Source organism: Protobothrops mucrosquamatus, unplaced genomic scaffold (genome assembly GCF_001527695.2).
Source record: "Protobothrops mucrosquamatus isolate PMUCROS unplaced genomic scaffold, P.Mucros_1.0 scaffold25, whole genome shotgun sequence".
NCBI classification, from domain to species: Eukaryota; Metazoa; Chordata; class Lepidosauria; order Squamata; family Viperidae; genus Protobothrops; species Protobothrops mucrosquamatus.
In genome coordinates, this window is record NW_015386410.1 from 451,975 (window position 1) to 465,621 (window position 13,647).

At 40.4% G+C, this 13,647-nt stretch overlaps 1 protein-coding gene across 1 annotated transcript; it reads left to right on the plus strand.

Annotated features, from left to right (window-relative positions):
- Window positions 1–299: 299 nt before the first annotated feature.
- On the plus strand, window positions 300–9,844 carry SULT2B1 (sulfotransferase family 2B member 1). Its single transcript, XM_015810940.1, has 6 exons — window positions 300–435; window positions 2,461–2,669; window positions 3,766–3,892; window positions 3,999–4,093; window positions 5,633–5,813; window positions 9,729–9,844. Exons 1-6 carry the CDS (start codon window positions 300–302, stop codon window positions 9,842–9,844), a joined length of 864 nt encoding a protein of 287 aa, XP_015666426.1.
- Window positions 9,845–13,647: the final 3,803 nt, after the last annotated feature.

A 13,647-nucleotide genomic window follows, 5' to 3' on the forward strand; every position in this document is an offset into this window, starting at 1 on the left:
TGAAGCTCTGGCTGTTATAGCTGTAATTGGACGTATCTGAGAGGTCTGGAGGTTTTTTTTTCCTTCTTAAAGTAGCAAATAGATCGTGAACCAAGACTATTTGAGTTCCAATTTTCTCTCTGCCACTCCATGCTGCTGCTTTTTCTCTTCCTCATTGTCAAACATTCATAAATCTGTTCTCATTTTCAGAGGACACTACTAATTCTCCTGGCGGAAAGGGAGAATCCTTTGAATTTGGTTTTGCCGCCAAGTTTCACACTTATTTTCAAAACTTTCCTTATCATCTGCTGGGCTCCAGGATGTTCCAAGAGTATTTCCAGTATAAAGGGATCAGTTTTCCTCAAGTCATCTATGCAGGACCTGTGTTGCAGATGGTAGAAAAGGATTTCCAAGTTCGAGATGACGATATTTTCAATGTCACTTATCAGAAGTCAGGTAGAATTTCTTGGGCTACTTGTGGGGAGGGAAAATGCTTCAGATTAGTGCGTGAAAGCAAGTCGATTCTATTTGTGTGTGTGTGTTTTAAAGAAAAATAGACTTGGTGTCCCATTCAATTTCCAAATGGGATCTAATTCTTAATAAAAGCATAAACAACTTTTACAAAACACTGCTTTTGGACAAATCAGCAACAACAAAAAACAACAGTAGACAGCACTAGCAGTGAATATGTGACATTTAAAAGCAGCTAAAACTTTTAAATTTGTTTTAATATTTTACTGTATAAAATATTTTAACTTTTACCTTGGAAACTTTTACCTTAGGTTATGGAGGCAAATGAATGATGTTACATGGCTTGAGCTTAGATAATAATATGCATAGCATCAGTGGTGGGATTCAAATATGTGAACAGCCAGTTCTCTGTGTGGATGCCGCTTCTGGAAGTCCATTCTGGGCCTGGGCAACAAAAAATTAGCTACCGGTTCTGCCGAAGTGGTGCGAACTGGCTGAATCCCACCACTGCATGGCATCCTTTGGAAGCATTTGTGCCACTTTGTTAATAAATAGAAATAAATATTTGTAGTTTCAAAAAGTTCAAAGAAGCATTCAGGAAACTTCAGATCAAACCAGGCTTTTTCAACCTTGACAACTTTAAGATGTGTGGACTTCAACTCCCAGAATTCTCTGAGAAAATTGGGTTGGGGAATTCTGGAACTTGAACTCTATGCATCTCAATTTGCCAAGATAGAGAAACACGGGATTAGACACCAAGAGAGGTCAGATGACATGGGGTCTTTTGGCTTTCACAGACAGGAATCTTCTTAGTTCTCTCAAAGAACTATTAATATATGTACTCTACAAGCGTGTAGATAATTACTGTGTGTAATTGCTGAGATAAAAAGGAGATGTTCAATTATGTATATACAAAAGTATTTTTTGTTGTTGTTCAGAATTAAACTGAGCAATTGTACAATTGGGATTCTGTAGGTTTTTGGGAAGCCCTGTTTGGATGGCACCTAATAAAGCGAGGGAAGAACAGAAGGAAAATATTGAAAATAAGCTAATGGTCTTAGTTCACCATTGTCTTCCCCAGATGTAATTCAACTACCTGAATTACATAGCTGGTGTAGTTATTGCTATACACATCTGGAGAGTCAACCAGCTTGGGAAAGGCTGTTCTAATTTTGATTTTATTAGGCTTGGGCAATTCTATCCAGATGATTGGCCTGGTTTTGCTAAATATTAAGAGATCCGGTAGCTATCAAAGCAGCTAAGCAAGGTTTTCTACCCCTGAGTTAAGAGATGTATAAGTAGTTCTCAAATTATGACCATAATGGATGTTGTCATGAATGCCAACATGTTGTTAAGTGAACCAAAGGTCCAGGATCGATGCAGTTTTGCTGAAAACCGGAAGTAAATGCTAGTATTTGGCAAAACTGTCATAAAACAACACATGAGAGTAGGATGCTGCAGACGGCCGATATAATGTGGTCCCGTTACCAAGCACCAAATTGTGTTTAAGTGAATGCTGGTTGTTACATAATCCTGGTTGTCAATATCCCCCAGACAGGTCTGTCAGAATTTCAGATGGTTGCTAAGCGACTGATCATAAGTCGAGGACTACTTGTAGACCAATTCAGTAGCATGAAGTCCGATGATGCAATTTTCTGGCTGAAACTAAACAGGCCTTGCTTAGGTCACAGCATGTTTAGAGAAATACAGCTGTGACCTTCTGGGTACAGGTAGTCCTCAACTTATAACAGTTCATTTAGTGACTGTTCAAAGTTACAATGGCACTGAGAAAAAGTAACTTTTTCACACTTACGACTGTTGCAGCATCCTCATGGTCACATGATCAAAATTTTGGGCTCAATTGAGGTTATAAGTTGAGGACTACCTGTACATCATCCTGATTTTTATTCTAGAAAGATGGGGCATACATATAAAACGAGGGGCATAAAGTAACCAGGATTCAGATGGATTAAATACTGCTTTCTTGGAATGGTGGGGACTTTTTTTTAGGAACAGTGTGGATGCTGGAGATTTTAAGTCTCATCCGTAGCAATGGAGATCCTACGTGGTGCCAAACCACGCCTAATTGGGATCGAGGTCCCTGGTTCGAAACAGTGATAGGATACAGGACAGCTTTGACCAATAAGTCGCCACGCATTATTAGCTCTCATCTGCCTGCACATCTTTTTGCCAAGTCTTTCTTCAAATCCAAAGCTAAGGTAAGAGGGAAATTATGATCATGACAGACTTCCATCTTGGGCGATTTAATTGCCTTGGCCTGGAAAGCTGCTTGGCAAAGAAAGTTAGACTTTGCATTACTTTCACTTCAGTATTGTGTATTTCTGTCCCCTATAAAAAAAATTAAAACACCGCTTCCATTCACATCCAGAGGTTTTAAGCTTCTTGGGAGCCTTACCCAGGAAATTCAGTTGTAAAATAGTAAAGAAAGGATCAATATTCTCACCCAGTCCAGACATGCTGTTTACGATGTGCTAATTAAAGTTATTGTTCTTCGGTTGTCAGCAGCTAATGGCCGGCCTGCAGAGGTGTGGCCGGTCTTTCCCCTGCCAGTTTAGAGGGCTTTCCTTGGATCGAAAAGAGAGACTGCCATCTCTCCATGATTGACAAGGCACCCCCTCTTCTTCATCGCCACAGTTTATTTGGTGGCCCCATTTAAATATGATGTCTAAGTTCAGCAAACTTGGAGGGAAAAGCTTCTGATTGGGCTCACATTCCATTCCCAGTGGTCTCCTTTTAGATGTAAAACAATAGGCCTATTACAGGTAGTCCTTGACATACAACCATTAGTGAGCATTCAATGTTACAACAGCACTGAAAAACCTATGACCAATTCTCACACTTATGACTATAGCAGCATCCCCATGATCCTATGACCAAAATCTGGGCTCTTGGCAACCAGCATGTATTTATGATGGTTTCAGTGTCCTGTGGATCATGTGATCTCTCTTTGGGACCTTCCCACCCAACCTCTGACCAGCAAATTCAACGGGGAACAACTGCAGTGTTTCTTTAACAACCATGACAAAAATGGGGTGCGACTCACTTAACAATTGCCTTGCTTAGCAATGAAAATTTTGGACTCAACCATGGTTGTAAGTGGAGGCTACCTGTGTTATAATTATTATTTTGCCCTGCCACATTTATCAATAGCTGACTTGCAGACCAGAGAAACCAGCTATTGGGAAAGGAATAAAATCTATTTTTAGGAGGGCATGTTTGCCTAGATAGGCTCTGCTATTTTCTGATTTTGCATCTAATTATTCTTCCAACCATCCCACTTTTTTATGTACATAGATAATCTACACAGTCAGAAACCCCAAAGATGTCTTGGTGTCCCTGTATCATTTTGCTTCAATGTTTCACCCCTATAAAGACCCTGGCACCTTGGATCAATTTCTTGAGGGCTTTCTGAAGGGAGATGGTAAGTGAATGAAGGAATCGGTGTAGAAAAACATTTTGGTCTTCTTCCCTCCCCATATGTCTTCTTTTCTCTCAATCTTCACATCTAATTCCTCTTGTGGTTACAGTGCCTTTTGGATCCTGGTTTGACCACGTTAAAGGTTGGATGAAATTGAAGGACAAAGAGAACTTCTTCTTCATTACATATGAGGAGTTGCAAGAGGTTGTTATTATGTTATTTTGCTTGTCAATTCAACTGGGTGTTATACAACCACTAGGGGTAGCAGATTCCTGGATTTGACCGAGATAGTCAGATTCTGAAGGTCATTTAAAAAGTGTGGGAATCCTCACACTATCCTTTTGGTGATAATCAGCAGGGATGACTGTCCTGCTTTCACAAATCCTTGGCTAGTTCAATGCTTTATGCTCTCCAAGGTGCAAAATGTGTGTGGAGGAGATCTTCCCACCTGTTTGTGCCATGAAGACATAGCTTATTCTTTGCTAGACCACTGAGTGATTATTTACTTACTTACTATCAACTGACTTTGGACTGCTTACAACGCCATAAATAACAATATATTATTTGCTATGTTTCAAGCAAAATACATGTATGAGTCAGGTTTTCTTGTTTGCCCAGTAATCACGGTGCCTTTGAATGTCTATATTCTCACAGCACTCAAAACCATGGTTAATTCAACCACAGTGTAATAAGTTAACCCAATTTTCTTTATTCCCATAAATGACTGAACCAAAAACTGATCACACCACCTCGGTTTGGTGGTTTTTTGATTAAATGAAAACACATTAGTTTATGATTAATTTGTCGCAGAGGTATGTGTACTGTGTATGGAGTTCTTGGATGTTCTCTGAACTTGGCTGTTTCCTTGGAAACATTTCATTACCTAACAAGGAAACATCTTCAGTACAAGTTGTGTATGGAGTTTGCTGCTGATAACAATGATGATGTTACCTAGTTGGGCAACAAAATTACAAGCAAACAACCAAGCTCAGAGAGCATCGAGACCTCTGTTGTTCAACCCCGAGTTTTAGATATTCTCTTCTATTGTTCTGTGTATGTTTACACAGGAATGTTATAGAATTGCCAAGTCTGAATACATGTACAACTCAATTCTCCATTTAACATGATACCCTACCATTAAGAAGGGAATGAAGAAGATTTAATCTGTGAGATCCAAATGCCTCTCTGTATACAACAATGTTCAACAGTGGCCATAATAGTAAGCACTTTATGAAGAAGAGAGGACTGTAACTGGCCAGGTCCTCCAAGGTAGAAAGAGGGATTAAATAAGTTTATTGTATCCCAGGGTTTTTATGTCTAGGCCAGGATCTCTCAAGTTCAGGCAACACAATTCAAACCAGCTTTGAAAAAAAAGAATGATTGAATTCTGACTTTCTAACCCTCCACTTGGTTGGGCTTGTTGTGTTGACTTAATCCACTGAGGCTCCTTAAAAGACACCAAGTTAAACATTCCTAAGTGCTATATATGTCTGATGAATTTGGATGCTTTACTGAAAAAGCCTTCTGAAAGCAATATTGTTGTGAAGGCTTGGGGGTGCAATTGCTTTGGTCCCCTCCCTGGACTAGAGTTCTTCCAATGGTGTAAGGGCATTGATGGTTTTGGAAGAAGTATGCTAGCTAAAACTGAGTTTGAAACACTTTCTGTTTTGAGCAGAACTAACGATGCCAGGTGTTATGCTTTTCAGGGTGGTTTTCAGACTCTCTTGTCTGGTTGTCCTCCAGGATCTGCGAGGGAGTGTTGTTCGTATCAGCCAGTTCTTAGGCAAAGACTTAGATGATTCAGCCATTGACTCCGTGGTTGCGAATGCCTCCTTCGAATCCATGAAGAGTAATAAGATGTCCAACTTCTCACTCACGCCGAAGTTCATCATGAACCAAAAGAAAAGTGCTTTCCTTCGCAAAGGTGATGAAGGGATGGAACGGGGAAGGATTTGCCATCTGGAACAGCCTCAATCAGGGTGATGTTCTAGGACGGTGGTTTCCAACCTTGGCCATTTTTAGGGGTATGGACTTCAACATCCAGAATTCTTATCAATGGCCTTGCTGGCAGTGGAATGCTGGCGGCTAAAGTCCCCCAACTCAGAAATGGTCAAGGTTGGGAAATACTATTTCACAGGGATGCCGCTAAACTCCAATCTCTTTGCTTTCCTTGCCAGCTGCAGGGTTTTTGAGCTGTAAGACTTGGCAGGATCCTCTTCTGTCCTTCCAGTTCCTTCAACTCCTTTCTGAGGTTCTCATCTCATCTCTTTAGCATTTCTCTGGAAGCATTTATGCCACCTTGCTCATATCCTGTGTTGACATCAAATGATTCTCAAGATTAGCTTTCCTCAGCCTGATTCACTTGCTTTGGACTACAGCTGTTAGGATTCACAGCATCAATCTGAATTCTGGGGTTCAGTTTTGGCTTGTCTGCATGGGACCAGGTTCGTGAAAAACACTTAAAAATAGTGAATTAATTATAATGGGGTGCACACACATATTAACATCACACCGTCAAGCCTTCTGCCATTCTCTGGCTAAGAAATCATTCTGAGGCATATTGTCTTCAGGACTGTAGTCACAGCTTTTTGGCTGGTGTCGATCAATAATTTGATCTACCCAGTGGTACAATGTTGTTCTTAGAAAGTAGGGTTTCAACAGTTCCTAGTCAATAGGACTAGAAGGGTGGAGACACTGATCCCTAGCTTTATAGTCCAAGGTTTGTTGTACTCTGTGGTGCCATGCTTAACAGAAATAGTTAAGAAAAATGACATATGAGTCTTTTCCTTTGCTGGTCTGATCATTTGGCTTCTTATATTTACACTGAAACATAAAATCATAACTGTAAAAGACAGACTAGAAATAAAAATTAAAATGAGCAATAAAATGTTAAGAGAACACCTGTCTGACCTTGATGAATATAAATCACCAGGACCTGATGGATTACATCCCAGAGTTCTGAAGGAGCTGGCAGATGTTATCTCAGAACCATTGTATCATATCTTTAAAAAATCTTGGAGCACTGGGGAACAACCAGAGAATTGGAAAAGAATTGATGTGGTTCCCATTTTCAAAAAATGAAAAAGAAAACAGACCCGGGAAATTACAGGCTAATCAGCCTAACATCAGGGAAGATACTGGAAAAAATAATCAAAAAACAGATCTGTGAATATCTAGAAACAAATAAAGATGTAACTAGAAGCCAGCATAGGTTTGTTAAAAACAGATCATGCCAAACCAATCTTATTTCATTCTTTGACCAAGTGACTAAATTAGTAGACCAGCGAAATGCTGTTTACATAGAATATTTAGACTTCAGCAAGACATTTGACATTTGACAACCTACTTCTTGATAAGTTAGAAAAATGTGGGATAGACAGCATCACCATCAGATGGATTTGTAACTGGCTGACAAATCGTACTCAATGAGTAGTCCTTACGGGTACTGCATCTACATGAAGGGAAGTAAGCAGTACCACGAGATTCTGTCTTAGGCCCAGTATTCTACAATATTTTCATAAATGATTTAGATGAGGGAAAAGAAAGGGAACTCAACAAATTTGCAGATGACACTAAGCTGGCAGGAATAGCCAACACTCCAGAAGACAAGCTCAGGATCCAAAAAGATCTTGACAGACTTGAACAATGGGCCCTATCCAACAAAATGAAATTTAATGTGGAGAAAAGCAAGATTTTACACGTGGGCAGATAAAAACCAAAGGTACAAGTACAGATTAGGCGAAACCTGGCTCAAAAACAGTAACTGTGAGAGGGACCTTGGAGTCCTAGTAGACGATCACTTAAACATGAGCCAGCAGTGTGCGGCAGCAGCCAAAAAAGCTAATAGAATCCTTGGCTGTATAAACAGAGGCACAGAATCAAAATCACATGAAAGATTAGTGCTGCTTTATAAAGCCTTAGTAAGACCATAGCTGGAATATGGCATCCAGTTTTGGACACCATATTACAAAAAAAGATGTTGAGGCTTTGTAAAAAGTACGAAGAAGAGCAACTAAGATGAGTAAAAATAATCTTGATGACATCGTTCTTAAGAATTCTATATCAAGGGCCAAGTAATAGCCCTGTATAGAACTAGGATTTCCAAATGCATTTCCTCCATGTGGAAGAAAAAATAATTTAGAAATTCAAACATTAAACTTTCAGGAACAGTCCTAGTTGCTCAATTCTTCTTAAGAGCTACAAGAGATCTGCATTTATCCCAAAGGGGAACAACTCTGACTTTAAGATAATAATTATCCCCAAAATTAAGATTAGACAGAAAAATATTTTCTATCTCTGTTTTTGTTTTCTTAGTCAATTTAAGATTATTCTCTTACATTTGAGGGCAAATTATTTGGGGAAAACTTCCTATTTATTTTGGGTAAATACCACAGAACAGGTCTTTTCAACCTTTTCACAGATTGTACCTTTTAGGACATGACAATATTCGCGTACCAGCAGGACATGACAATATTCGCGTACCAGCAGGACATGACAATATTCGCGTACCAGCAGTACTTAGCAAGGTGTCAAAAACTTGATGACTAAAAAAAAAGGGGGGGGATTTTGGGCTTTACTGGTTAGATTCATTTGTTATTATAGAAATGGTTAGTTTATAATATTATGGAAATGTAAAAAGTTGAGGTTCAATGTTCATGCTTCCTTCCTACTGTAACAGTGGAACTCAGAAGTCAATACCTTTTCTTTTCTTTTTTCCTTCTGCCCCTCACTTTTCCCTTTTTCTCTCACCCTTCGCTGGCAATCCTCCCCTCACCTTTTGCTAGCAAAAGCCTCTTGCTTGCTCTCATTCACTCACACATTGCTCACACAAGCTTCTCTTTCACTCACACATTGCTTGCAACCTTCTCTTGCTCACTCACACGTTGCTCGCATAAGCTTCTCTTGCTCATTCACTCACATGTTGCTTGTACAAGCTTCTCTTGCTCAATCACTCACGTTGCTCGCACAAGCTTCTCATTCACTCACATGTTGCTCGCACAAGCTTCTCTCTTGCTTTCACTCACACGTTGCTCGACAAAGTTTCTCTCTTTCACTCATTCGTTGCTTGCAGAAGCCCCTCGCTCACTCTTTCATTTACCCTTCGCTCGCAAAGGCCGCTCGCTTGCTCTCTCCTTCGCTAACAAAAGCCTCTTTTCTTCTTTCTCCGTTCACTCACATGTTGCTCGCACAAGCTTCTCTCTTGCTCTCATTCACTCACATGTTGCTCGCAAAAGCTTCTCTCTCGCTCTTTTACTCACATGTTGCTCGCAAAAGCTCTCTCATTCACTCACACGTTGCTCACAAAAGCTTCTCTCGCTCTCATTCACTCACATGTTGTTCGACAAAGCTTCTCTCTTACTCTTTCACCCACATGTTGCTCACAGAAGCCCCTCGCTTGCTCTTTCACTTACCCTTCGCTCGCAAAGGCCACTCGCACTCTCCTTCGCTAACAAAAAACCTCTTCTCTTCTCTTTCTCCGTGTTTTTTTTCCTCTCCTGACAAAACCTGCTCCTTTTATAGCTTCTCCTCTTTCCACCCTCCTCCTCCTCCTTTTCTCTTCCGGATGCATCAGACGCTCCAAACAGTATGCAGCCAAGTGCGCAGGTCCTGGGACTTTTGCCGAGCCCTGCAGCTCCAGCTGGTCTCCTCCAGGCCTGTGTGGCGCCACTTTAGCTCATTCCCTCCCCCACTACACTTGGCTAGAGGTCATGTACCATCTGCCAGGTGCTAAAGTACCACCGGTGGTATGCACACCATCGGTTGAAAAGCCCTGCCATAGAATACTTTCCCCCACCATGTCTGACTCTAATGAGTTATTATTTTATGTTTTGGTTTCTAGGGATTTCTGGAGATTGGAAGAACCACCTGACTAAGGCACAGAGTGAATGTTTTGACCAAATCTCCCAGGAGCGTCTAAAAGATTTAAGTGTCACTTTTCCCTGGAACAAGGACTAAATTTGCCTTTTTCCAGTTGATTCCCTCCATTACTGGACTGAATAAAGACTTATCAGGATACTCATTGTCTAGTGCAAGACGTAGATTAGTGGGAACATCTATGGGAGGTACAGGAGATATTCAGAGGGTTCTTCTGAATTTCATGGGAAAAGAATGGGACTAGGTGAGGACAATCATTAAGTCCAGGAAATCAGAGCTCAGCTAGTATGTGGGATGGGATGGGTTAGATTCCAGAGGTAACCAAACTATAGTGCTGATATCTTGTCTCAATATATGGTTTTGAACATACATGGTGCTGAACATCTGAATCTGGTTAATGCCTAGATGGAAGACTAACCTACTATCTGTGAACCCCCTTATCCATGATGGAAACTGCATTGTAAATATAATATAATGAATAAAGTCAGGCGACCAATGCTTCTTTTTTTTAAAGAAGCACAGATGAACACATCTGCTCCTCAAACGCATCATTGGTTTCTGATTCCAGTTATCCTGGGGAGATAAGACCGACACCATTTTCTGAAGCTGTAGCCACCTGGGGTAGAACTTCAGGGAACAAGTAGAACATTTCCTGTTGCCATGACAGTTCTGCTCCTTTGTCATGGTAATAGGCCACCACATCTTGGCCCTGCCCCAACAGGAAACCAAGAGCAGACCAAGTATTTAAAGCAGGGGTGCACCACTTTCATTAGGTCAAGAGTAACACTTGGCTAGTACTGGATTGGCATGCTGGATTTAGATTCAGAAAAGGGGGTTATGTCAGATAAAAGAACTGAGTTAATTGAGGGGGGAACCTTGAATGAATTTAAGTAGTATTAGAAATTCATGTCATGCAATTAACTCCTTAGTCCTTATATATTCAAGAATGTGGATTTTAGCTAAATAGACTTTACAGTTCAGAGGTAAATTTTGAAAGGATTCGGGGGGGGGGGCACAAACATGTTTTGGGAGATACCTCTGATCCTGGGGCTGACAGCGTTACACTCCTCACTTGGAGATAGATAGGCAATGCTGAGAAAGATTCCTGGGGTGTCAAGAGGTTGCAGTAGAGTAAGGATCAGGAAAACTGAATTATCTCAGCACAGGTGGTCCTCAACTTATGACCAAAATTGAGCCCAACATTTCTGTTGTTAAGTGAAACATTTGTTAAGTGAGCTTTGCCTGATTTTACAACCTTTCTTGTCACAGTTGTTAAATGAACAACAGTAACCCAGTTGTTAAGTGAATCTGGCTTCCCCATTGACTTTGCTTGTGACAAGATCACAAAAAGTGATCATATGACCTTGGGACACAGCAACGGTCACAAATACGAGCCGGTTGCCAAGCGTTTGAATTTTGATCCCATGATCAGGGGGATGCTGCAAAAGTTGTGACTGTGAAAAACGCTCATACGTCACTTTTTTCAGTGCCGTTGTAACTTTGAACGGCCACTAAATGAACTCTCGTAAGTCGAGGACTGTCTGTACTGGAGCTTACAGAAGTAGATGCCATTATATCACAACAGGCCAGCTTTTGATGTCTTCCTCTTTTCTCTTGCCACCTTGAGCATTTTTCTAAGGGGCAGTTGTGGTTGTGAGTTTCTGCATCTTAGACAACAGCTCTTCCCCCACTTTCAGAGTCCAGAGCTTTCACTAGGAACAAGTTTCACAAGAGGGCAGTAGAATCTATCTTTACGGATTTTCCCACCGGCTAAATCTTAGGCTGATTCATACTTAATTCTTTTTTTCCTCAGGTAATTCTATCTTACGGGGTAACAGCTTTACACATAATTATTTCTGATGGCCCAGTTTCTCAGTTCTTGCTTTTTGCACCAGGAAATGACTATCCCCATGGGAGCGGTAGTTAATAAGGTCACTCTAACCATTTATTTCTGTTCTGCAGAATGTAAATCTTGAAATCCACCAGGTGCTTCCTTTTCTAATGTTGGAAAAGCAGACCTTCATGAGGCAATTAAATTGCTGTGAATCCCGATGTGCTAGAAGGCTAGAGCATACTCTATAGATGGGCAGAATGAATAAGGAACAATCAAACCACAATTTCTTATCTCAGTCTTGCATTTGGGACCTGTTTACTTGACAGACTTACTTAGTTAAGCCTTGACACCCTCAGAAGCTGTTTCCTGGCCTTCAGGAAAGTCCTTACCTTAGTAGCTGAAAATCACTGTTTTGTACTACAATTGTACAACTGTACATAAAAACCTTGCTTTGTTCATTTGTTACATTTCCATTGGGTCATTCTTCTACCAAAGTCAAGGTGGTTTAGCCTTCTTGTTTAAAATAGGTTAGGTTGAGAAATGTGACTGGTCTGAAGTCACTAGTGAGCCCTGAGAAAGGATGAGAATTCAAACCTGAATCTTCAGATGCTCATCCAAACCTATTTCTAATTCTGAGGCAGGAATGGAAAAATTCTCCTTTGGATTCAAATGCGATGAAACTTTGGTGACTTCTCAGGGACACCACTGGTTATTTATTCCTGAGTTATGGAATTTGCTTTGTCTGCTCTGTGCTTCTCCAAACTAGGAAACACAAACTCTAGATGGAACACCAGATAGTCACTGGTTTTGATGGAGGTAACGCAGAGATCACTGAGAAGTCATCCCAGCTCCTTATCTGTGTTTCTTTTAAATACAGTCATGTGGACTTGAAGATCAGATTTTCTTTTTAAGTATCACCATCAAGTGCCTGATATAAAATCGTCTACTGGTAAGTGTTCAAAGATTTATCTTCCCAGTACTGTATCTCAACTAGCAAAGCTCAAGTCCTTCCATGCCAAAAGTGATTTCTGAATTACCAAAACCATTTTTTTTGCAATTCTTTTGAGGAAAAGAAGTTCTGAATGAAAACGAATGAAAAACTAACAGGCAGAAATCCTCATGTGCTTATTACCCAGAGATTGGTTGGCTAAACCAGTTCTGCCTTCAGCTCATCCTATTTTAAAACAGAGGTGAAAGTTTGAAATTGCCTTGCTTCCAAAATAAGAGCTTACCACTGCTTTGGCATTTAAAAATATATGTAGTTATGGATATTTGAGCTGCATCAAATATTACCTCAGGAAGGCTCATTTTTATTTGCAGTGCTAAATTAGATGTGTGAACAGGGTATTTAACAGAGAGAGGGTTGTGGTGGAGTGACCAACAGATATGATTCTCAAAGAGGGCTGAGGTTGTTGTAGAGTGGGTTGTGGTGGAGAGTTGTGAGGATTGTGGTGGAGTGAACAGCAGATATGATTCTCACCCAAGTGTTTGTGGACAGCAGGACCAGTTTACTCTTAAGGGGAGAAGAGGCAGTTGCAGAGAAGCAGTGAGAAAGAAATGGAGAACACAGAGTGGGTATCACACGGTCTATCTGGCACTATATTAGTTAGCAAAAAAGGCTATCCTGTAATTGTTTTGAAGTTGGGTTGATCTACCAGTTCAATCAGATTCCAGATGTATTATCTCAAGCAGCCAAAAACCCAGAGGGCCAAAGAGGGATCATTTCTATCTTTTTGATGCCAGATTATACCACATTGGTGAGTGGGTGGGTGTAAAATAATATTTTATCAATTGTTCTGGGAGACTAGTAGAAGGGCTTTATATAAAAATTTTAAAACAAAAAGCCTACGGTCATAGAGCTGGTATATTAATTTTGTATTTGCAATGGTCCCCTTGAGTTTTGGTAGATATTTTTTTATCAGGATCTCCAACGCCCAGCATAGTTTGTGCATACAGTTTATCCATAAACAATTCTCCTTGGAGCTGTTACAAGGAATCTTAATTCTGAACTGAGTAGGGGTTGTCATTGAAAAACTATGTGAGTATCTGC